Source organism: Carlito syrichta, unplaced genomic scaffold (assembly GCF_000164805.1).
Source record: "Carlito syrichta isolate Samal-C Ts95f unplaced genomic scaffold, Tarsius_syrichta-2.0.1 Scaffold311906, whole genome shotgun sequence".
NCBI lineage: Eukaryota > Metazoa > Chordata > Mammalia > Primates > Tarsiidae > Carlito > Carlito syrichta.
The window spans coordinates 211,975-237,770 of NW_007256002.1; the positions used below are offsets into that span (position 1 = coordinate 211,975).

Here is a 25,796-nt window from a genome sequence, read left to right on the forward strand (position 1 = left end):
AAACTCTTTTACTTGCTAAAGATTATTTATTGCACAATTTATCAGTTTGCCCTAAGAATAACAGAGATACTAATATTCTCAACCTCTAAATTCAGTACACAGTTAAATTCATTTTCTCAAACTAAAGTTCTAGAGCATTATGAGTAAACCCTTTGTTACTGAGTTAGGATAGGGAAAACTTTATAACTTTTAAAACAAATTCCTTACAGTTCATGAAACCACTTCACAAATTCTAGAAGGCACACATTATATTTCCTATCATAGTAAGTACATTTGAGTGTCATATTTTAAAAAGACAAAGCTGTACAAAATACAAAAAGTATACATTTAATCCATTAAATTTACAACTTTTATAATTAGTTATTACAGTAGACCCTACCTAAGATTCACATCTAAAGAATTATCACCCAGTTTAATGGAATGAGCAGAGAACTGTGCTGCTCGTTATTTGCTAAGGCTAATAAAAACATTTTCTATTTCACAGTAGTTCAGTTAGTGTCTTGGAGCTATATTGTAAAATAAAAAGGTTTGGGCACTATCAAACTACAGGGCTCACTATTAAATCATTCTTTGAAAGTTGAAGGATTCTGGGGGATAAAATCATTGGCTATACCTGGAAAGGTGTAAACTTCTGCAAAGTAATTTTGTTCATTTTCAGAAGCATTTGAAAATTAGGCAATCTGAATTAATTCTAATCCAAAAGGATTACTTAAAATCAGAGCTGGAAAAGATCTCAGAGGATCATCTATCCCAAGCTTTTCAAAATATATTCCATGGAATACTAAGAATCTACGCAGGAGATACAGGGTTCTACGAGTCTGACTTGAACTTAATTTAAAATTTTAAAAATTAAGTCAAAAACAATTCCCATCATGCAAATCTGTTATTCATCAAATTCGAATATACTGGCTATCAGCAATGCATTAATATGTATTTTTATTAGTTGATTTAAAATTTATAGTATATAAAGTTTACATAACATATAAGGAAATTTATATTAATGAAACATGACTTTTATATAGTGGAGTAGGGTGTGTACATGCACACATGTGTGAAAGGGTTCTGCTAAGACTTTACTTAAAAAACAAGGTTTCATTGTTGAAATAGTGTGAAAACCACAGATGAAGTCTCAGTTCTAAAGTAGGAACCTACAGACAAGAGTAACAGACTTTTTCAAGGTCACACAACCATCAAGTGCATTAACAGGTTGATATATGACAGAAACCTCAGTACTCTGCTTGTATAAACCTCCATAGTGAGCATTTAGCTATTTGGTACTTAGCTATCCCCATGAAGAATGTTAATGGATTAGTCTTCTGTATTTTTAGGGAAAAATCAAGCTACCTTTGGTCAGATATTTCTTCTTGAAATGAAGTGAATTTTATTTGCATGCCTATTAAAATCCCAGTGTTTAAAAATTCTGTCATCAATAAGCAGCAACTTAAATTGTATACCTTGGTTTAGGAATATATTATTTGCAATGTACCAACTTTAGGTCAGAAAAATTAAAATTTAAATTTTAAAGGAGACAGATCTTGTTTTATTATATTGCAGAAATGTTAATATTAAAAATTTTAGTTCATAAGCAAAAAAAATATTTGAGGTGCAACTGAAGATCACAATTCCATTATTGCTATATTCTTTTGGAATATCTCAAGAGAAGTACAGCTAAACAGTAAGAAAGCTAAATTCAAATTTTCAGAGGTGTTTTAAGTATATGGTTAAAAAAAAGTCTCACCCTATTTTCTTCTCTCTTAATCTAAGAAATTTGAGGACTTAGAAACTGCAGAAAGATGTCTTCAAGTCGAAAAAATAAAAGCACCATAAACCAATGTTGAATGACTTATCATAATTTGAAAATATAAAATTTAGTATTTGTGACACAGAAAAACTTCCTCTGAAACTCAAGATGTGTGAGGCTTATCAACACCATTTAGAATAGTTACCCAGCAGAAGGAAAGCATTTCCAGAACAGCCAAGACAATTCCCCAGCAGAAATCCATTTGCAAGGTAAAGTCATGCCTAACTTTATAGGCCTCACCCAGAATTATATGGCATGACAAAAAAATGACTTTTAATTTTAAAAAGGGTATGGTAGTTCCAAAACACTGCTAGTTATGAAATAATTCAGGATCCTTTCAAGTAAAAATTATTAAAGGAGCAACAATTAACCACAAGGGGGCATATATACTCCTTAGATCCCAGCAGAAAGACTAGTTTAAGTAGTAACATGCACTTTGATCCATTTTACATTTTCAGTTATTTAAAATTTTCTTTCTCAGATGGCTACAACTTTTTAACATTCAAGGTTTATTTTAAACCTAACTAAAAATATTTCAGAATACTCTGTCCTACAAAATAGTAATGTTTAAGAAGCCTCTGGAAATGTTGCCGTTACCTTAGCAAAGGATTCAAGAGCAATTAGTTCTAATACACATTTGAACAGATAAATAATAGGAAAATATGGTCTAAAACAGTAGCAAATTTTAGTTTACTATAAATGGAAGACATGGAAAATTTATTTTTAAAAATGGGGCAAATTATCAGAATAGCAAAAATAAGAGGGTGGGAAAATGTACTCTTCTATGTCTGTGCCACAACAACCCTGCATTCTTTTACTATGATCAAATATCTGTAGTCCACAATAGCAACAGAATGCCTTCACTCCAAGGTCATGGCCTATGGGGCTGGCCTGCCTCATCAGCCATGTTAAGAATATAGTTAGCCATATCATCTTCAGTGGGTGCATCTGACACTACCCAAGATTCATTTGCTCCAGTCATCTGTAGGCGACAAATAGGGCAATTCCTGTGTCGATCACTCCTATTAGAGAAGTCAATACAAGAACAGTTTGTTTTCTTTTTCTTCTTTTTTAAAAATGGGGTTTGAAAAGTAATACATGTACATGGTTTTTAAAAAAACAAATGGCATAAAAGTATACAGGGAAAAAGAAATCTCTCTCTCTCATCCCAGTCTTCAATTCTCTTTCCCAGGGGGAATCACAGTTACCAGTTTCTTATGTATTCTTATGTATTCTTCTTAATGTAGGGATAGACTAAGCATGATTACGTGTGTGTGTGTGTGTGTGTGTGTGTGTGTGTGTGTGTGTGTGTGTGTGTGTACAGCACTTTCTATTTTTCTACTTGTAAATATATGGGGGAACTCTAAAAGTAATTTATTAAAAATTGTGTATTTATTCTTACTGTTTAGATTCAGTTACCTTCAAAGTACTTTCTGTTTGATGCAATACACTTATCAAGATGCTTTTCCTACTGCTCAAAACAGTTTTGAGGCCGGGTGCGGTGGCTCAAACCTGTAATCCCAGCACTTTGGGGGCCAAGGTGAGGGGATTGCTTGAGCCCATGGGTTCAAGAACAGCCTGGGCAACTTGGCGAGACCTCATCTCTATGATAAATCGAAAAATCAGCTGGGAGTGGTAGCACGTGCTTGTAGTTCTGGCTATCTGGAAGGCTGAGGTGGAAGGATCACTGGAGCCCAGCAGGTCAACGCTGGGGTGGCTCTGAGCAAGTCACTGCACTCCAGCCTGGATGATGGAGTCAGACTACAACTCAAAAAACCAAACCAAAACAAAACAAAAACAGTTTTGAACTTCTCAGTTTTGATGCCTCAGTGCATCTGCCATTTGTTGTTTCACCTCTTCCACACTGGCAAAACATTTTCCTTTGAGAACTTTTTTCATCTGGGGAAACAAAAAAAATGTTGCTCGGGGCAAGATCAGGTGCATAGGGCAGTTAGGGCATGGGGGTCATGCCATTTTGGATCAAAAACTGCTGAACAGTCAGCATGTTATAGGCAGGAGTGCTGGCAAATCAGCCATCATGAAATGGGCAAACGTGTTGAAAGAATCTCAAAAAAAAAAAAAAAATTCACTGAAGCTTAGTGCAGCCTCTCACAATGCTAGCTTGTACACTGATGCCGATGGATTCCTAGAACACTTACCTAGCCCAGGAAGCCTGTACTACAAGAGGCTTGCCCTCCAAAAGAGAATTCTGCTTTCTTCATATCTGGTAGACCATTATGTATCAGCTCATATTAGAGCTGTTTATTCTTTTTAAACATATACCGTATAGATATGCCATCATTTACTTAAGAAGTTTGCTACAGATGGACATTTAGGGTTTTTTTCCTCTTTTGTTGCTACAGAAATGATGCAATTCACATCCCTATACCTAAATAGGTAAAAGTTTTCCTTTACAATCAATATTCCTTGTCAGTCCTAAGGAGGAAATTGCCTCTCACCAATGGATGATCTGTTCAAAATGTGAAGTGTAAATGTTTACTTGTGATTATTTAAATGGAAGCCATTATTCTAGGAATAACTTCTTGGCAGTGGCAGGGAAATGTGACAATAGAAAAGTATATTATCAATTATTTTTCTAAGTAATATCTGCATGACTCTTGAACAATATACCTACCCATTCCTTACTTAAAGGTCTGATAAAAATTCCTATGGTTCATATGCAGCAGGAAGATTCAAGAAATTGTATAAAAATGGAACACACAAGATTTAAACCAAAAGATGACCTTTACATGAAGAATAATTTTTCTAACAGGGAAATAAATCATATATGGTCACTTAAGTAAGACTGTGTTTTCCAAAAGGATTTTTTTTTTCTTGTCAAACATTATTTTGGAAATTTCAAAAACACCATATTTGAGCAAGGTCTCATACAGGGAAAAATGTTTTTCTTTTCATCTTTCAGTGAAATCTGGGACCAAAGTAATCAAATTATAACAACTGCTCTTTGGCTTTCATGCAAAAATTTAGAAATTTTTTCCAAAAACTAAATGTGAAAGCTAGAGCCGGCATACATTATTCAAGTTGATTTCTGGTTCCCCGGAGATAGTTTACAAGGTAATTATGTGTGTTTTTCTGTGCACAAAACGTTACTATTTAAAAATAGTCAACTTCTGCTACTAGCCAACAGAGACTGGATTTCTCTTCCCACTTAAAACAACTATAACAACGGTTTCATATAACATTTTATAACGCTGGACATCAGGCAACAAGGAACAGTGAACCCCGAGACATGGGAAGCAAAGAAGGTGAGACCTATAACTGCCCCAGCTTACTGCCTTGAGAGTTTCTAGACCCCAGATCAAGACAGAACCCAAATGGAGCCTAGCAAACTCTTGGAGTTGAAGAGACAGAGCTGGGAATCATGGGAGGCCAAGCAGCTAGAGACCACAGTACAGGGTGCTGAAGAGCTGCACAGAGGGACAGTTCCAGAGATCTACAGAAGGTCCCCTGCAGAGTGTTGAGCAGAGAACTGAACAGCGTTTGCATGTGAGGAAACTACACAAGGCTGAGGAATCACTCAGAAGGATCTGGGGGAATAGTCCCTAAAGCTCACAGGGCCTGTTCCCATCAGCTAGACTGGAAAGTCTCACAATTCTTGGGGCATTGAATTCAGTACTCAGTGAGTATTAATGAGTCTTGCCTCATTAGTGGGACATAATTAGATCTAAACTAAATACTGCTCTAGTTCTGCCTAATAAACCTTAAAAACAACAAAAATGCAAAAGGATCAAACTGTTTCCAAGAAACTATATTCCAGAACAAAGCTCAAGAATATTTATAGTAATATGGAAATATCCAATACCCAATAAGGTAAAATTAACAAAGTCTGGCATCCAATTGAGAACTACCAAACACACAAAGCAGCAGCAGAAAAATATAACCTATAATAAAGAAAAACAAATCAATTAAAACAATCCGGGACTGACACAGTATACTAGAATGAGCAGAAAAGAAAATCAAAAGCTATTATAACTATAGTTACAAAAACTAGAGGAAAGATCAAAGATATTAAGTAGAGACACAGAAGATAATAAAAACTCAAACTTCCAGAAATAAAAACTAAAACATCTGAAGTAAAAAACAAAACAAAAACTAAAAAGGATTAATGGCAAGTTAGAATGTTAGACACTGCAGAAAAAAAGATTAGTGAATTTGAAAAGATACAGCAATATTAACTATCCAAAATAAAACAGGGAAAAAGACTAAAAGAATAAAAAAATAAGAAAAATAAGTAAGCCCATATAGGGTAACTGTAATCCCAAGAGAGGAAAAGAGGTCAGAAACAAAAATCTCAAAAAATATTGGCTGAAAAATTTTCAAATTTAAGGACACTATAAATCTAAATATCCAAGAAGCTCAAAAAACCCCAAGCACAAGACACATGAAAAAACTAGTCTAAAGCACATCATAAAGTTCTCAAAATCAGTGAAAAGAAAAAAAGTCCTTAAAAGCAGAGGGAAAAAATGTGCATTTCCTACAGAGGAAAAAAGATAAGGGTGACTGATTTCATAAGAAACAATGTAAGCAAGATGAGAATGGAGCAAATTATTAATGTACTGGAAGAAAAAACACTCTCAGTCTAGAATTCTGAGTCAGAAAAAATCTGAAAAATGATGCTCAGACATTGAGCAAATCCTATTGAATCGCCAAAAAACAAACAAAAATTCCAGAACTAATGAATAAGTTTCAGTAAGGTTTCAGGATAAAAGCATGATACACAAAAATCTATTGTGTTTCTATATATTAGCAACAATCATAAATTAAGATTTAAAAATACCATTTAAGATAGCATAAAAATATGAACTACTTGGGGATAAATCTGTCAAAGATATACAAAACTGAAAACTACAAATATTGCTGGGAAAAATTAAAGAAGACCTAAATAAATGGGAAAAATATACTGTGTGTGTGTATAGGAAGACTCAATATTGTTAGAAAATCTACTCTCCTCAAATCGATATATTTATTCAACACAATCCTAATCAAAACTTTTGTAGGCTTTTTTGCAGGCATTGATGAGCTGATTCTAAAATTCATATTGAAATGTAAAAGACCTAGAACAGCCAAAATGACTTTGAAAAATAACAAAGTTGGAAGACTGACACTTCCTGTTTTTACGTCTTTTTACAAAGCTACATTAATTAAGGTAGTATGATATTGGTGTAAATAAGGCAAATAGGTCACTGGAATTGAAGAGACCTGAAAGAGACCCACATTTTCAACAACGGTGCAGTAAACAATTAGTGAAGAAAAGATAGGCTTTCAACAAATTGTGCTGGAACAACTGGATAGCCACGTGCAAAAAAAAAAAAAAAAAAAAAGATCTGATTCACACCTCCTATCGTATAAAAAATTAATTCAAAATGGATCTTAGCTCTAAATTTAAAACCAAATAATAAAAATTATAAAACTTTTGTGAAAAAAAGGCAGGAAAAAACCTTTGTGACTTTGGGTTAGGAAAATATTCCTTAGATAAGACAATAAAATCACTATCTACAAATCAGATGGATAAATCAGATCTTATCAAAATTAAAAAACCGTATTCTTTGAAAGACAGTCTTAAGAGAATGAAGACAAGTCACAGAGTGGGAGAAAATATTTGCAAATCATATGTTTGATAATGGATATATATCCAGAATATATAAAGAACTTTCAAAACTTAGTAATATGAAAAAATCCAGTAAAGAAATGGGCAAAGGTATGACCAGACACTTCACCAAGGAAGACATACAGATGGTAAATTAGCATATGAAAAGATGCTCACCATCTTCAATTAGTAGGGAAATGCAAATTAAAACCACAGTGAGACATCATTACACACCTATTATAATGGTTAAAATTAAAAAGACTGTCCATACCAAGTACTGGCAAGGAAGTGGAGCAACTGGAACTCTCATATGCTGCTGGTGGGAGTGTACAATGTAATAACTGCTTTAGAAAATAGTTGCCAGTTTCTTAAAAAATTAAACACATACCTATCATATGATCTAGCCATTCCACTTCTAGGTATTTACCCAAGTGGAAAAAAAAACCCAAAAATATATCCATAAAAAGATTTGTACATGAATGTATATAGTAGCGTTATTTGTAATTGCTAAAAATTAGAAATGATCTAATGTTCATTAACAGGTGAAAGGATAAACAAGCTGTGTTGTGTATTCACATAGTAGATATTATTCAGTAATAAAAAAATGAACTACTGGGCCGGGCTTGGTGATTTAGCCTATAATCCCAGCACTTTGGGAGGCTGAGGCGAGTGGATTGCCTGAGCCTGTGAGTTTGAGACCAGCCTGGGCAACTTGGTGAGACCTCGTCTCTACAAAAAACAAAACAAAACAAACAAACAAAAAAACTACTGTTACATGCTAACCTGGATAAATCTCAAGATAATTAGATTGAATGAATGAAAGAAGTAAAAAAAGTATATAATTCCATTTATAAAAATTCTAGAAAATCCAAGCTATTTTATAGTGATTGAAAGCATATTAGTAGTTGCCTGGGGACCAGAGCAAACGGATAGGAAGGTGGCTTTACAATGAAGCACAATGCAACTTTTAGGGGTCATGGAATTGTTCATTATCTTGCTTGTAATAATGGTTTTTATGGGTATGTACATATGTCAAAACATATCAAATTATATTTTAAATACATGTAGTTTATTGTGTGTCTTTTACAAGTTCTCCTAAATCCTCAACTCTTATTTTGTAAAATGATGAGCTTGACAAACTGATCTCTAAAGTTCCCTCAGGTCCAATATTCAAGAATTTATTTCTTCTAAGCACATATACAGAATAAAGCAGAAAATAGGAGAAAAAAGGTAAATGTTTGATTCTAGACTCAAGTCAGGCACAGATATCCTTACAGTGGAAAAAAAAGTATCAAAGCTACATCTCCACATTTAATAAACTTTAGGTATAAAAATAAAAATATTTTTAACCAGTAGGAGGTCTGTCACAAAATTCAATGTACTAAAGAATAAAATCTCTCATACTTAACTACAATGTTTTTGTACTTTTCAAAGTTCACTCATATACAGTATTCTATACACGATCTGATCTTTGTCTCGCTCACAGGGGCAGTAGATAACTTACCATTTATCAATACACTTCTGACAAAAGCTGTGAGCACAAGGCAGGATGAGGTCAGCTCGTCCATCCATACAGATACAACACTCCTCCTCGTCAGTCAGCTGCTTCACCCTGCAACGTGAACACTGAACTGAAACAATGATATTCTCTGTCATCACAACTTATATTTTGTCTTCATTGGTTTTAAAATCATTATTAAACATCTATGTGTCCATAGTATAAAGCACACTATGACTTGAGCAAAATTAGACTAAAATTAACATATCTTTTAGGGATAGAAATATATTAAGGAAGACGTATTAAGAGAAGTACATTTCATAAAGAAAAACTAGACAAAAGATAAATTTTGTGATGGTTAAGGAAAAAGAAAATATGGGCAAACACTGGAGGTATTCTTTCTGAAAACAATTCAGCCCATTTTAATGACACTGGATTTATATAAACAAATTCAACCAATATGTAGTCACTGCATCATTTAACAATGGGGATACAGTCTGATAAATGTGTCATTAGGTGATTTTGTTGTTGTGCAAACATCCTAGCGTGTACTTACACAAACCTAGATGGTGCAGCCTACTCCACACCTGGGCTACATGGTATACCCATTGTTCCTGGACCACATACCTGTACAGTATGTTACTGTACTGAATACCGTAGGAAATTGTAACACAGTAGGAAGTATATGTATATATAAACATATCTGAACATAGAAAAGGTACCACAAAATATGGTATGAAAGATAAAAAGTGGTATTCACTTACGGTGAATGGAGCATGTTGGCCTTCAAATTGCTCTGGGTGAGTCAGCGAGCGAGTGGTGAGTGAATGTGAAGGCCTAGGACATTAGTGTAACACTACTGTACAGTTTAGTAACACTGTAAACTTAAGCTATATTAAACTTACAAAAAATGTTTTTCTTTCTTTAGTAATAAATTAACCTTAACTTACTGTAACTTTTTTACTTTAAAAACTGAAAAATTTTCAACTCTTTTGTAGTAAGACTTAGTTTGAAATACAAACATTACACAGCTGTACAAAAATATTTTTCTTATATCCTTATTCAATAAGCTTTTTTCCAATTTTAAGGCTTTTAGTTTTTTTATTTTTCAAACTTTTTGGTAAAAACTAAGACACAAACACACACACAGTAGCCTAGGCCTACACAGGGTCAAAATCATTAATATCACTGCCTTCTACCGTCACATAATAACATGCATGGAGTTGTCATTTCCTTTGATAACAATGCCTTCTCCTGGAATACCTTTTGAAGGGCCTATTTGGGGCTGTTTTACAGTTATCTTTTTTTTTTTTTTAAATAAGTAGACGTATTCTCCAAAATGATAAAAGAATAGCATAGTAAATACATAAACTAATAGCACAATCGTTTATTATCATTGCCAAGTACTGTCACTGTACATAACTTATATGCTATGCTTTTATACAACCAGCAGCACAGTAAGCTCGTTTGTACCAGCATCACCACAGGCACATGGGTAATGTGGCGAGCAACATTAGGGAGGCCATGATATCACTAGGTGATAGGAATTTTTCAGTTCCATTATGCTACGGGACCACCATCATGTATGCAGTCTGTCATTGACCAAATCATATGTGATGCATGACTGTATAGTTTATTCACCATGCAGGATACAAAGCTCTCTAAACCATGGACCCTGCCACAAGAGCCTTACAGTGCTGATGCTGGTAACGGGCACATAAGTGAAAGAATAGCTTGGTCTTAGGTATCAGATGCTATGAGAAACTCAAAGAAGATAGAAAGCAGTTTCCATCCTCTAGGTGCTCCTTCATCTTCTTAAGAAAAAGATGTAAAACCTTTTACTCCAGCTACACTCTAGACTGCCCCTCAACGAACCTTTGCACATGGTGTTATCCTTTCCTGAAAGTGTTGTGAGTTTAGTAAACTCCAACCCTCAGTAACTCAGTTCAAAATATCATCTTCTCTCTGCTCTCAAAATCAACATTTGCCTCAAAGAAAGGACTTAAATATTGCATATAAACTGGCTGTTGATTGGTTGGTCTTTCTATAAGCTGTAAGCTCTTTGAATCTAGGGTGTTTGTTTTAGATTCTCAAAGTTTCTTGAAGTGATTTTAATCGATCCCTGTGCTTTTCTGTAGCTTTTAAACGTTTTCTTCATCAAACATGTATTACTTTTGTAATTATACAAAAACTGAATGTTTTAAAGTATAGCAAGAAGTATAGACTAGAAGTATAGACTAGAAGCTTCTTAAGGGTAGGAGCTATCACTAACATGGTTTTCATTCCCTGCTGTGCTTATAGCACTGTATGTAAGATGCTGAAATAGCACTTAAAATTGTGTTGACTTGAACATTAAACAGTACAAATGATTATCAAACGTGTGTTACATTTAGTAAGTGCTAAGTAAAGAAGGAAGAGATGAGTATATTTCAAACTTGCTGAAAATAAGAAAATAAAGGAATTTTGATAGAGGACATTGTAGGTGCATAAACAAAGCAGTGGGAGCGGAAAGTAAAAATGTGTGTGCGTGCATGTACATGTGTATGTAACAAGGAGCCTGGTCTGATGCCCCAGGGGAAAGTTGAGAGAAAAGATTGATTAAATATAGCAGAGATACTCTGATCCTTCAGTGTCAAAACACCACATTTGAATGTGTTCTGACAAGTGAACTAGATTCAGTGTTTAATCAAGGGAAAGTGAACTCCCACTGAAAGTGCTTTAGGAAGATTAACTGGAGTGCAGCATGAGAGACAGTCCAGAGAGAGGAAAGCCAGTTAGGACCTTATTTAAGCAATCTGCTTGGAACATAATTAGAGCCTGGTCTAAGGAGCATTATGAAAGACAAATTATTGGAATGTGATAATGAATATTGTGCTTCAAAATAGGGAAAAGGCAGTCACTGAATTGAAATGCGGAAACAATGAAAACCTAGATGGATGTGGATCTCATATTTCTGACTGTGTATATATGTCTCTATAGCTATTCAGTTCAATATTTAAGTGTCTTTTAGGTCTGGACCAGATCCAGAAGATTAAGAGTCTCTGCTTTTGAGGAGCTTACAATCTATCTAACAATGTTGACTTGGGTGTCAGTAGCAGAGAGAATATAACTGCACCCACATCAAGTGACACAATGTTCTGAAGGTTAGAGTTTAAAACAGAAGCAGATGGCTATAAAGAACAGCATTGTGGATAGAGATAAAAGAACAGGAGACACAGAAATAGCCAGTGAAACCAGTACAATGTTCACTTGATTTTTAGCTACCTTCCTAGGAGCCCAGTGACCAGAAGAAGGAAGGAGAATCTTGCTCTATTTGTGCCTGTTAGATCACTTGCAGACTGAAGTATTCAGTTCTGTGCCTCATACTGGAAAGGCATACTGACAGATAAAGGATCATCCAGGAAAGCTTCCAGAATGTAGAAGAAACCCAAAGGAACTGGGTATGCTTATCCTTGAGAACAGAAGGCTCATTGAGAATGTGATTATTGTTTTCAAATGTTTGAAGGGCTAGAAGAGAGATTTGTTTGGTGGAATTCCAGAGGCCACAGCCACTGAAAGCAAGAAGCAGAAAACAGTAACAATTTAATAATAATGATAATTAACTATTAGAGACAAATGATTATGTGCCAGGCACTATTCTAAGCACTTTACATCTTTTAATTCTGAACAGTCCTAGGAGGCAGATACTATAGTTACCAAAATCACACATTTAGGAGTAGAGTCAGAATTTGAACACAGGCAATTTGGTTCTGGAGTCTGTGCTGTGCTGCCTCCAGAAAGGCAGATTTTGGCTACTCTGGGGAATATAAAGTAAAAGGAAAAACTTCATAGTGATTAGAGCCATTTGAGTATGAAAAGGCTTGCTCTCCTGAGGCAATGAGTCTCACACAACTGCAGGTGTTACTTGTACTTGCAAGTTGGACTACCACTTGGCAAAATGTGGTTCAGTAGAGTCTTCTGTTCAGTGTTGTCTAAGGATCAGCAGCATTGACCCCACCTGGGAGCTTGAGAGACTCTCAAAAACTCCTCCTCAAAACCACTGAATATTAAAATTTGAGAAGCACTGTACCACAAGATCTTTATGCACCAGAAAGTAATAATGTAGAGGTCAGAGCATTGCTATATTGCTAGACAGACCTCAATGTGAGTCTCAGCTAGGAATTTCTTTCTTTTTTTTTTTTTGAGTTGGAGTCTCACTCTGTCGCCCAGGCTGGAGTGCAGTGGCACACTTGTGGGTACTGCAGCCTTGACCTGCTGGGCTTAGGTGATCCTTCCATCTCAGCCTTCCTAGTAGCTGGAACTACAGGTATGCGTCACCATGTTTGGCTAATTTTTATTTATTTAGTGTAGAGATGAGGTCTCACCAAATTTCCCAGGCTGGTTTCGACCCCCTGGGCTCATGCAATCCTCTTGCCTCCACCTCCAAAGGTGCTGGGATTATAGGCGTGACAGCTAGTTAGGATAATTTCTAATCATGACACTTATTTGGCTAAACCTCAGTTTCTTCATCTGAAATGGGCCAATACTTGTACTCTTATGGGCTTGTGAGGATTTAATAAGTTTATACATATACAACACATATCCTATAAGTAGTCAATAAATGTAAAACATTAATAAAGTTATGTGTCAGATGTAGAGCTGAACTACATAAATATCCCTTTAAACCCCCTTCAACTTGCACCATCTTTTTCTGTGAACAAATGTATCAGGGTATCACTTTAATCCCAAAACACACAAAGACAAGAAGCAGCCCTAACAAAGCAATGAGGCATTGAGTTTCCAGTCTTGAGAACACATGTAAAGGGATAACACCTTTATCTTCTTCATTAAGAAGGCTGCAATAAGAAAAACTATTACTTTCTTTTCATGTGCTACCATATAACTTTGGAAAAGAAAGAGGGAAAAAAAAGCAGAAAATCAGTCTCCTTTCTTTGAAAGATTAATTTTACAAAATACAGGAAAGACAAGCCTAAAAACACTGCCTACAATGTTCTAGAAGTCATTTGGCATGTCAATAACACTTGCATAGCCCAAACTTTGAAAAACAAATAATTCTTAAATATTAAATTATTTAATATTTCTATTAATGATAAATGGAAAACACAGTTTAGCTATAACATCGTACTTGAAAACCAGTTGGCTAAGAATGGACCAGAAAATGCAACTGTAAACAGAGCAGTAAAGGAGAAATTGTTGTTAAGCAAACTCCTAACTTTAAGGTAAAGGGGACTGTCAATTCAGAATTCTGCTGTCTACCTAATGTGACAATAAGACAGGATGTCAACATGTCTGAACCCACGTAGGTCTTTTTCCAATGAGACATATTACAGATTTAAATTATGATCATGATTGTCAAACAGCAACAGGTGGGGGCTTTCACTTGCCAAAAGTGTAATAGGGAAGGAAAAGAAAGTTTAGATAGAACAATATTAGGCCTGAGTAAACAAGCACAATCACAGAAAACTCTGGCTGACTTCATTTCCTTCTGGTAACTCAGTGTATGCATTCAGTTCATTCCTGAATGAACTGCCAAGTACTGAAGCCAATATTTTAAAATTTAATGCTCCAATTAGGAACTTTAAAGAAAACCTGTAATGATTTTGCCAAAATCATTCTTGGACCCAATTCCCCAAGGGTGTTGACTATCTAAGAACCTAACTACCTATTATGGGGGGGGGGGCATTAACTTTGTCATTAAATGCAAGCATACAGAGTGGAGAAAAATTCCTGGAGACTGGTTTGACAGAAACATTGACTGGTATGAGCCACTTTAACTTACCTTTAATTTAATAACAATGTCTAAAGCACAGAATAACCCAAATATCTTAGACAGAACACCAAGTGAGACAAAAAGATTTAAGTCGTCACAATGAGCACTAGCAAAAATATTAATAGGATTTCAGTGGCTTGCATACAGGAAAATGATAATTATGCATTGTGTACCTTCCCATCCACAAGCTAGCCTGACAAGATGTTACAGAGGATGAGTTTTCATCAGGTTCTTCAGAGGTGGAGCTCTGTGCTAAGACTCCTGCTGCTTGACTTGTGATATCTTTATACAGTTGAATAAACTGATACAAATTCATGATTCTTGATGCTTCCACAATGCCACTGCTTTTGTTAATCTAAAAATACAAAGAAAATAAAAACAAGAAAAGTTGATCATTTTTCTTGACCAATTTTTCCAAAAAAGAGGGGGCAAATATTTAATCAAACATCCCAGGAAATAGAAATTTTCAAGGTTTGCAAATCACCTAAGAAAGCAAGAGTCTGAATAAAGAAATAGTACATCCTCTACATTGGTGGGGTTTCAAAGTACTTATGCAAACTTATCTTATTTGGTACACAAAATAGCTCTATAAATCGATTAGGAAATATCTTATTTAGAGTTGATGGAATTAGGTAAGTTTTTGAGTTAAGAAATAAATTATAAAGACAGTATTAACAATTCTTTCACTTTAATTTCTTAAAGGCTTCATTCGAATCCAACAACCACATGCAATTCTATTACGACTGAAACAAGTGCCTTCTTGAATATCTTTAAGTTCTATTTTGTATCTAAACTTCTAAACTAAAGCAAGAAAATTACATTACAGTAAATCCTAACAAAAAATGGTTGAAATTTTTCCCCAAAGGCCATTTTGAGCTTTAGCAAAATCTCATTTAATATGAAGTAGAACCAGTGGCCTATAGGTTGTACCTCTCCTCCCTCCCATTTACAATCTAATGTAGAAGATATTTGGGGCAAGAACAGGAGATTGCTTTCATAAGGGTTTAGAGAGTCATAGAGTGAGGCATATATTCTTTTTAGAAATGATAGAGGCCAGCAGGGTAAGGGTGCAATACTCGTGGATGAATAACTTGAAGTAATCAGAGAAAGATTAGAGATGTGAAAGACTTCCTTTAAGCACAGGAGACAGGATGGAAGTAAGCTATGAAATCTATCAAGTGCATATCAAAGTAAATGGAACAAACAAAATCAGAAAATATTCAGAAAGAAATGAAGAATGTAGGGAGAGATATCAAGCTTAGGCTGGGTGTGGTGGCTCATGCCTGTAATCCCAGCATTTTGGGAGGCTGAGGCTGGAGAATCACTTGAGTACAAGAGTTTGAGGCCAGCCTGGACAACATAGTAAGATCCCATCGCTACAAATTTTTTTTAAAAAAATTAGCTGGGTGTGGTGGTGTAACACTTGTAGTCCCAGCTTCTTGGGAGGCTGAGGCAGGAGCATTGCTTGATCCCAGGAGGTTGAGGCTGCAATGTGCTATGGTTGCACCACTGCACTCTAGTCTGAGAGACAAAGTCTCACTATATGTCAATAATAACAACACCAACAAAATAAATATAGCTGGCCTTAAAATTGTGCCTTAAGTTAGATCTGAAATGTGTTGATGGAACTAGGAATATGAGAAAGTGCTGTGGTAAGGTTACATGTTAAAAAACATTATTATAGCCACATTTGAATGAAAATAACACTAGTTTTAACATTTATTGTTTACTATTTTAGAAGACAGTGAAAAAAAATACCAAGACTCAAGAATGAGTCTGATTCCAAACTGTGAAATTTTAGAACTATCTCTAATAATCAGAAAGTTGATTAAATTTTCTTTGATCTTACCATGTGAAGATGCAAATATACTAGGTTTTTTGTAATGAACCTGTATATGAGGTAGAGAACAAATAAATACAACTAAAAGGTGACAAGAATTTATAGAGGTTACAAAACAGACCTTCAGAGCAGAGGAAAGTGGGCCAGTCCTCCTTTGGAAATGCAGAGTACAGAAGAAATTAAGGAATAATTCATATATGCTTACTACTGTAATAGAAAAGTTTATCACACTGAAGCTATTCTAATCATAGGATTCCTACAACAAATATCTATTAAGTAGCCATCATGTGGATGTTATAGGTACTATGTGCATTACTCCAGGCACTAGTGACATAGTGTGTCTGGAACAAAAATCCTAGCCCTCATGCAAATTACCTTATAGGCAGGAGAAATAGACAAAATAAGATGAAACAAGTATTATGGAGAAGATGAAAGAGAAGAGGGAACCCTGAGGGGTTGCAGGAAGGCCTCACAGAGAAGGTGACATTTAAGAACTGAAAGAGGTACAGACATTTGGGGGGAAGACCATTCCAGGCCCAGAATAGGAAGTGCAAAGGTTGTTAGGTAGATGTGTTCCTGGCAAGGAGATGTGAAAGACTTCCTTTAAGCACAGGAGACAGGATGGAAGTAAGCTATGAAATCTATCAAGTGCATGTCAAAGCAAAATCTCAATTAATATGAAGTAGAGCCAGTGGCCTATAGGTTGTACCTCTCCTCCCTCCCATTTACAATCTAATGTAGAAGATATTTGAGGCAAGAACAGGAGATTGCTTTCATAAGGGTTTGGAGAGTCATAGAGTGAGGCATATATTCTTTTTTGAAATGATAGAGGCCAGCAGGGTAAGGGTGCAATACTCATGGATGAAGAACTTGAAGGAGTCTGGCAAGATGCCCAGAGTGGCTGGAAAAGAATGAAAGAGGGAGAAGTAGTAGAAGATAAGGTTAGAGGGTGAGGTGGGGGCAGAATACACAGGACTTTTCTCTTCACATTAATAACCACAGTTTTTATTCTAAGTGCATGGGAAGTCACTGGAGGGTTTTGAGCCAAGGAGTAATATGATCTCATTTACATGTCAAATCTCTATGTGGAAAAGACTGGTTGTTGTGCTGAGAATAGACAGAAGGGGGGCAACAGCAGAAGCAGAATAATACTGGGGAGAGATGAAGGTTGCTAGGAATTGAGTGGTGAGTAGTACAGATGGTGAGAACTAGCCAGATTCTGATTTTCAGGTAGGATTCACTTACAGATTGACTGTGAGGTATGAGAGGAAAAGGAAAAATCAAGAATGACTCCAAAGTTTTAGTCTAAGTAACAAGAAGGATGAAATAATATATGAAGTTTTTAATAGCCTCCTTAGTGCACAGTTTTTAATTAACTTCTTATTTTTTCTAATATTATTCCCGTAAAATATTCCCTCTAAACATAATTTAGATTTTTATAATGGGTTAAATATTATTTGAGGATAATCATAGCAGATGGCAGATAGTCAAGGTAAGGACTTAATATAAATACAGAAGGTTGCAGTACAAATCTTATTTACATATTTAAGATAAAGAAATATGAAACTTTCAATCTCTTATCAGTTTTTCATATTGGACTTCAACATTTTCTTTCTAACATAAACACTGACTCTCAGATTATTCCGGAAAGAACCTAAGGAATGCAAATTTTAAAAATTGCCTTAGAGTTGATATAAAATCAAGAAAAATCACATAAAAGAAAGATCTAACTGCCTTTGTCTTTAATACTTTTGTTTTTGTACTTAGAATCTAATTTTAAGAAAGATGTTAAACTAATCATATACAGATGTAATGATTACAGATTTTGAAGCAAAAAGGAATTTTACTAATAATAAAATTAAACATTAATTCTGGGTTTGTCAAAGAAGAGCAATTTAATTATGAAGTACAAATAAGGTGCTGTTAGAATTGGAAGAGGCAAGGGAATTCCTATTCAGGAAGATTTTATTGATGAGATGGTATTTGTAGTGGACCTTTAAAGAGACATCAAGTTTAGACATGCAGAAATAAAAGCTGTGGTAAAAATTATTGGCTGAATATCCAAATACCATTCCTACTTTTCACTGCTGGCAGAACTTGATTTTGTTTTGGTGTCCTCCACTCCTTGAAGTGATTCAGCAGTCAATACTGGTTAGCCTAATCTAAACTAATCATGGTAATCACATTTCTTCTGCCAGTGTAGGGATAAGAAGGGGATATGGCCTAATATTGGCCCATGAGTTCAGAATTGAGATCTACTGGGTTTTTAAATTAATCAATCCTGGAGCTAGGATTTCTTGATAAGTGAGAAAATAAGTACTGTTTTTATTTAAACCGGCTTAAAAGGAGTTTTCTGTGACTTGTAGCTGATGGCAATTTAAATAACAGAAGGAAGGGGAATTCTAGTTGAGGGAACTCACAGAGGCACTGAGGTGGACAAGTAACAATATACAGTCTTTATTAGTTATACCTGGTGAGAATATAGAGAGCAAAAGAGGGTAATTGTGAATAAAATAGAAAAGGTAGTTTGGAGCCATACTGTAGAGGGCCTTGAATGTCACAATAAGGAGTTGGGACTATCTTATCAGCAAAAAGAAATTGTTGAGGAGTTTTAAGCAGGGCAGTGATCTGATGAGAGTTGTGCTTTAGAAGGGCTAACCTCACAGCAACATAAATTAAAATATGCAGGAGAAGAGTCTGGAGATAAAGAGATTAATACAGAAGCTGTGGCAATCTGGGTCAGAAGAGAGAGGAGGCTTGATAATTACAGTCTACTTGAGGGCATGGAATTTTTCTTATTTATCATATACTCCTAGTATCTGGATAACTGTGCTCAAATGTTTATTTGGATAAAATGCAAGTGGAACATAGTACAGGTAAAACTGATAATCTACTGAGGAAATGTGGCATATTATCTGGCTAATGCTCCAGGTCTGTGACTCAAAGGAAAAATCTCCTAACCCAGGGGTTCTTTATGGGTTGGTCAGGAGTAGACTTGAGGGCATTCATGAATGCCCAATTTATGCTTTATATGCAAATAGATGTGTTTTTTTTTTGAGTTGAAGTCTCCCTCCTTCACCCAGGCTGGAGTGCAGTGGCACACATGCTCACGGCCACCCCAGCACCGACCTGTTGGGCTCTGGCGATCCGTCCGCCTTAGCCTTCCAAGTAGCTGGAACTACAGGCGTGTGCTACCACACCTGGCTATTTTTTATTTTATTGTGAGGACAGGGTCTTGCCAAGTTGCTGGGGCTGGTCTAGAACCCACGGGCTCAGGCAATCCACTTGCCTTGCCTTCCCAAAGTGCTGGGATTATAGGCTGAGCCACTGAGCCTGGTCCAAATGGATGCTTTTGTTGTTTTAGAGCAGGGGTTGGGATAGGAGAATACCTAATAAAATTCATGTCTTCATTTTCATCAAAAGGTCTGTAGCCTCAAAAAGGTTAAGAACTGTCTATTCTAATCCACTCAATAGTGGTTGAGGCTTTCTCATAATCTATGACAGCTGCTATTGCATTTTTAGCACAGTTGATATATCCAATGATCTAAAATGTAAAGATGTACTTAGAAACACAGTGTGTTGATGGTGAAAAACCCATTCCATAACTAAAAATTACTAAAAAAATAAAGAAACCCTTTGTAATGGATGTTTTTCAATGAATGAAACTCAATGTTCTTAAAAGAAATGATCTCCTGAGATAACATTAATTTTTAAGGTGTAATCATAGAGCTAAAAAAGGTGTCTCCTTAGGACTCCATAGTCAGCTTGAAACCCCAAAAATAGAGATAGGAGCTAAGTATGATATAGTGGTTAGGGATACTGAGTCAAAAAAAATTTAAATATAAAAACCTCTGCTATATAACAATTAGACAACAGGTAAGATTCCAACAGTTAGCTGGAAAACAATAACAGTATCAAAACTACGTTTGACAAAATTACCAAATTATTAACACTTGGTATTAACAATGCTAATTAAATTATAAGCATTTAATATCCACTCTATGAAATATGGTTCTAACCACCAAAATAGTTTAAGCTCAGAGTTGTAGGTCTCCATCAGTCTCACCTTGGTGCAGACCACCCGAACAACCACTTTCCAAAAGGCAGAGGAGTCAGACCCAGGTTGCACCTCAAAGAGAAGATGTTTTTCCTGGCCAGCAGCCACTTTAGCAGTTCTGAAAAGAGACACATGCATATGTTAATTTTATAAAAAGTCATATAAAATAATAGAGCCATGAAAATAAATTCAAGAAATATTTTCAGAGAAGGAAATATAAAGAAAATACATAAAATGAAATGATAATAACTGTAAAACTTGATTCTTAAAACACACGGATAAAGAATGTTTTGGACATCAACATACAAGTTAATTTCTAGGGTTTTTAATGTCGATGGCTTAGTGGAGTGATATTTATAAATTTCTTTTTACTGTATTTACATCTCAATTGTCTTTAAATTTCTAACAAAGTTATTTAGGAAAAACAAATCTGAGAAATTAGGTACTTTAGAAAAAAGGTTAGCTAGTTTAACATATCCAAATTCTAGTCACTGCTTCAGATGTATACAAAACATGAAAAAATCTTACTCTTGGTTGAGTCCCTGTTTAAACAACATTTATATACCCCTTTGCAAATTTTTGCTTTATAGATAATTTAGGACTGAATCAAGTAAAACAAATGACCTGTGACACTTTAAATATAGCTCTACTATCCTCTGCTACCAGAGTAATTTTAATTTAGAAAGCCACAGGATTCCGACATAAAAATATAACTTTTAGAATTCAATATCATGCTATCAATACCAATTTAAATCAGTTCAAAGACATTCTTAAGTATTACAGTTCTCCTTTATCACTACTAACATTTCTCTCTAAGCACCAGTGGGGATATTATACTCAACTAAGTGACTTACAGCTAAATAAAATGAGGCCATCAAAAATTAAGCAACTAGCCTTAGGAAACTCCCAGTGAAAATAATTCAGCTGTGTCAGTTTCCAGTTCTGTTTTCTAACTACCAAGGCATGCTACTTCTATATAGGTTTAACTTTACATTCTCAGAGAGCACTGTACTTATAAAACGCCCAACTCTGACCCATGGTAATTGGCTTTAAGAACCAAATTCAATCAGAGTGTCCTCTGCTAAATAAATAAAAGGAAGATATTCTTTATCATCAACTCCGTAGTACGCATTAAGCTTAGCTCGTGGACAGTATTCTAGGGCACATTTTATTCAATACCTGTATTTTTAGGCTAAAAGGCAAAATTTTAAATGATAGACTGGGTTTATAAATTCCAAGACTTTAAAAGAATGGTAAATGTCCTTGATTACTCTTCATAAGAGTGGAAATCATAAACATGAAAAGCATTCCACTCTAATGATACTACTAAATTCACAATTCCCCTATTTTATTCTTTAAGAATATGGTCCCAGAAGTAATGCTTCAAACACTACCATTTGGATGATTCAAAAAAATAAAATGCTAGTGTTTTTAAAGCCCATAAAGACGTTTTTATCATAAAAGATCAGACAATACCTAAATACACACAGTAAGATGTAAAATCCCTCTTTTGCTCTCTTTTCCCACCATCTCCCAACCCAGAGGCAAGCCCTAGGAATAGTTTAGTGTTGTATCTTTCTAGTTCATTTTCTGTATATTTACACATACACACACACACATATGTCCATACAGGTTTTTTTTTTAATAAATGAAATTTCGTATTCTTGAAAGAAATAATCTATGTAACTTTAACAGTCTTTATTCTTCATGATTAGCTAATAACAATAGACTTCAGCCATGTCCTTAAAGACAATGTCTTAAACTTATCTAATGTATTTTAGATAGCCAAATATGTCTCCTCACCTAACGCTGCTGTCATAATGCCTATGGAGTGGCATTATGAAAGTGAGTTCATATATCTTACCTTAAGCAATTAATAATGACTACAATATTACAACAATCATAATATTATATTATTATATTATAAATGGTCCTGGCCTGTTAGGTGACTTTATCTTTTTTGGGTTTAAGGAAAAGTTATGTGAGATAGTGGGAAAAGCTTGAGACTCAGAGAAAGTTGGATCTGCCATTAATACTTGGGTAATCAATTTAGGGCTCAGTTAAAAGGTCCAACCCTCAGCAGAGTGCCTTGCACATTCTATGTGCTCAGATACTAAACAGAGAAACTTTAATATCTCATTTAAGAGACAACTCCAATAAGTTCTTAATTTATATATATCTTCTTTATACATATATACAGATATATGTACAGATATGTATAAAGGTAGATGTGGTTGCTGCCAGAGGGAGATTTCATAGAAAGAAATGAAATCTGCCCATCTGTCACTAGGAAGAAAACAAACGGCAAAAAAGTAGTATTTAAAGCACAGTGGTCTAGGGCCATTCAGGGACAAAGAACCCTGGGTATTTTAATGACTTCAATAAAAGTGACATAAAAATTGATATAATAATCAATTTACAAAGAAAAGGCTAAGTTCTATTAGGGATGCTCTCTCAGAAGACAGAGAAATTTATATTCCACCATAGAACTTTTTTCAAAAGAGTTAACTAGGAACTTACACTAATTAGAAAATATTAATATCGTATTTCTCAGTGATGAAAATGATCTATTACTAGATATGTATTTGTCTGGAAAAAAACAGTTCAGTAAACAAACACAGGAAATCTATATGTGTGTGTGTGTATGTATATATGAACTGGTTCATGTACAGAAACCTCAGTGTTGCCTTTGACTGTCCTAGGAATCTTTCTCTAGGCTGGCTTATTGGCATACTCCTTTGGTGCTTTCAAATAAGAGGCTATTTATAGTCGGTTGTATACAATTGCTGACATGTTGGGTTGCATTCATTGTACTTTAGAATTGCTTCAATATGCCTGTGCTCTGTGTTCTAAATTTCATTTCAAGTCCCTCCTGTCTCTTCTGTTTCCATTACATATTTTTAAAAAGCTACATAAAAAGTCTACTTACATTAGCCATCCAATAAATATTTGCTAACTGCTGCTGAAAACATTGTCTTACCACTCAATCCTCCGATTACCTCTAACATATCCATGACACACAGAGGGGGTAAGAAAAAGAAAAGAGCAAGTCTTACACGTCATTAAGCTCAGCTACTCTCCCAAGAAATTCTTCATAAGTTAAGGAGCCGCTTTCTCGAACCAATGTGACATGTTTTGCTACTTTTTCTGGTAACTTGTTAATAACCAACTGAGTTTGATCCGAAATTTGTTGTCCCATGATGAAATAATATCTTTCAAAATCCAGAAAGAGTGTTGTTTCACATAATTTCTGTGAAATATACATAAAAGTTACTTTTAAACATATTATAAAAATAGCAATATACGCATTCTTCAAGAAAAATAAAGAAAAATTTTAAGTGACATTTCATTACTTAAATGAGTTTAAGGTACAGTTTATTTAAATGACTTTATTTTTAAAGATATATATTTTTTTCTGATTCACATAGCTAATAAGAAAACAGGATTCATTTATATATTAGGAGAGTAATTAACCTCTAATTTCTATAATTTTCCCAAATCAAAAACCATTAAAATATACACATATACACACAAATAACACACAAAGGCACTCAAGTAATTGCTTTAATAGGAAGCTTAACTACCGTACATGGTTTTCCTAAGTGCATTTCCTGACTGCTTACCACAAGTTAGACTCCAACTGTTTTTCATATATTATGTCATTTATTTCTTACAACAATCCTAAAAGGTACACATTATTGCCCCTACATATTTTAGGTAGGAAATGGAACTGACTTATCTGAAGTTGTATAGTGAACTTTGAACTTGTGTTTTTCAGATTCTAGTGCTAACATTTTTAACCATTATGACATACTGACACATATCTGCTAAAAAAAAATTTTGTTGTTGAATTACTTTATTAATAAATGTGCAACTTATTTTCAACTTAAAAAAATATATAAACAGACTTGTGATTTGAAAAAACCTAAGAAAATTAAATTGTTAGATAACCTATTTCACATGCTTAGAAAAAGACAGTTCTTTTGTTCTTTAACTCCTTTGCATGTTTTAGGACTTAGGTAACTTGTTTTCTAAATATGAATATAGTTTGGTTAAAAGGCTGGATTGTTTTGGCCTGGTCCAACAAAGTGCCTGTAACCCTCGTGGAGTATTGCGTATGAGAGGCAATAAGCTGGAAGAAGAGATTTATTCTTTGTCATGCAAAGGGAGACAGAGTGAGCCTAATGCTTTGGAAACCACTGCCTCCCTGAACAAAGGAGCCAAAGGTATTTCTTAAAACAGGGTGAGTTTTAAGAAATCATTATCTAGGTTACCTGAGACCCGTTTAGTGTCCCTTATCTGGAGGTATCTGGTGGTCTTCAAAAGTAGGCTGGTGCTAGACAGTGTCAGGAAGGTGTGCCACTGGTTATTTTCTTTTTTTAAAAAATCCTAAATGGGTAGGTGATTAGCCTGGTTGATAAGGCTGGTCCTGCAATTAAGCTGAAGGTGTAAATAGAAAAGGGGGTAGGAGTATACTAAAGACAGAAAAAAGTGTGCAGTTTTAAATTCAGGCCACTTTTGTGGTTTTTCTTGAAATGAGTCCTCTATTACTAAACTTAACTAGTAAAGATACATAAAAATTATGGCTTTTCTGACCTGTAACAGGATTACTACTTTAATAATCTATATCAATACTGACCATTAATTTGTTAAACTGACTTTAAAATTGAATCACAAAACATTTAATTACCACTTACTCTAAAGTTTTGAGATAATTCTATGTACTGTAGCTACAGAAGAGTTGGATGTGTTTATTCTAGAAAGCTCTTTTTCTTTAGTAAATAAAAGTATACCAGAATAGCAAGCATTGAGAATCTGATTAAAATAGAAAACAAGCTAATTTTTTAGTACTTGCCTATGGCGACATATTCAATAACTGAATGTGAAAATCCCTATTTAATATGAATACTACTAATAATGATAGTAAAAGCAGCTAATATTTGTTGATCACTTCCACTATGTAACATATTCTCCCTAAACACTTTATATGTATTCACAAATCAATCATGGAAAACCCCATAACCATTTTATAGATGAAAGAAAAAATGGGATAGATGAGAAAATAGGCACAGAGAGGTTAAAGTAACTTGCCCAAAGTTATGTAGCTAATAGTTTTTTCCTCAGTTTTAAAAAATGAAGATTAAAAACAGAAAAATGTATTATAATTTGAATGAGAGGTTGATTAATGGGTATAAATAAATACTTGCATAGATAAAATAAGA

At 34.7% G+C, this 25,796-nt stretch overlaps 1 protein-coding gene across 2 annotated transcripts; it reads right to left on the reverse strand.

The window, feature by feature from the left end:
• Positions 1–23,824, reverse strand: RNF141 (ring finger protein 141). Of its 2 annotated transcripts, none has more exons than XM_008069281.2 (5): positions 23,631–23,824; positions 20,584–20,692; positions 14,851–15,032; positions 8,914–9,021; positions 1–2,823 (listed from the first exon to the last, which is right to left on the reverse strand). In XM_008069281.2, exons 1-5 carry the CDS (start codon positions 23,771–23,773, stop codon positions 2,673–2,675), a joined length of 693 nt encoding a protein of 230 aa, XP_008067472.1. In that variant the 5' UTR covers positions 23,774–23,824; the 3' UTR covers positions 1–2,672. The 2 variants fall into 2 exon arrangements, with proteins under 2 accessions (XP_008067472.1, XP_021573864.1); XM_021718189.1 differs by lacking the exon at positions 1–2,823 and adding an exon at positions 5,553–5,703.
• Positions 23,825–25,796: the final 1,972 nt, after the last annotated feature.

What these genes read in the sequence shown, in the direction of transcription:
- RNF141 (XM_008069281.2), bottom strand. Translation starts at nt 23,773, where the DNA reads ATGGGACAACAAATTTCGGATCAAACTCAGTTGGTTATTAACAAGTTA. An exon ending in GCTAGCTTGTGGATGGGAAG is followed by an intron (nt 9,022 to 14,850) that starts GTACACAATGCA and finishes TTCACGTTGCAG; the next exon opens with GGTGAAGCAGCTGACTGACG. An exon ending in CAGAAGTGTATTGATAAATG is followed by an intron (nt 2,824 to 8,913) that starts GTAAGTTATCTA and finishes CTTCTCTAATAG; the next exon opens with GAGTGATCGACACAGGAATT.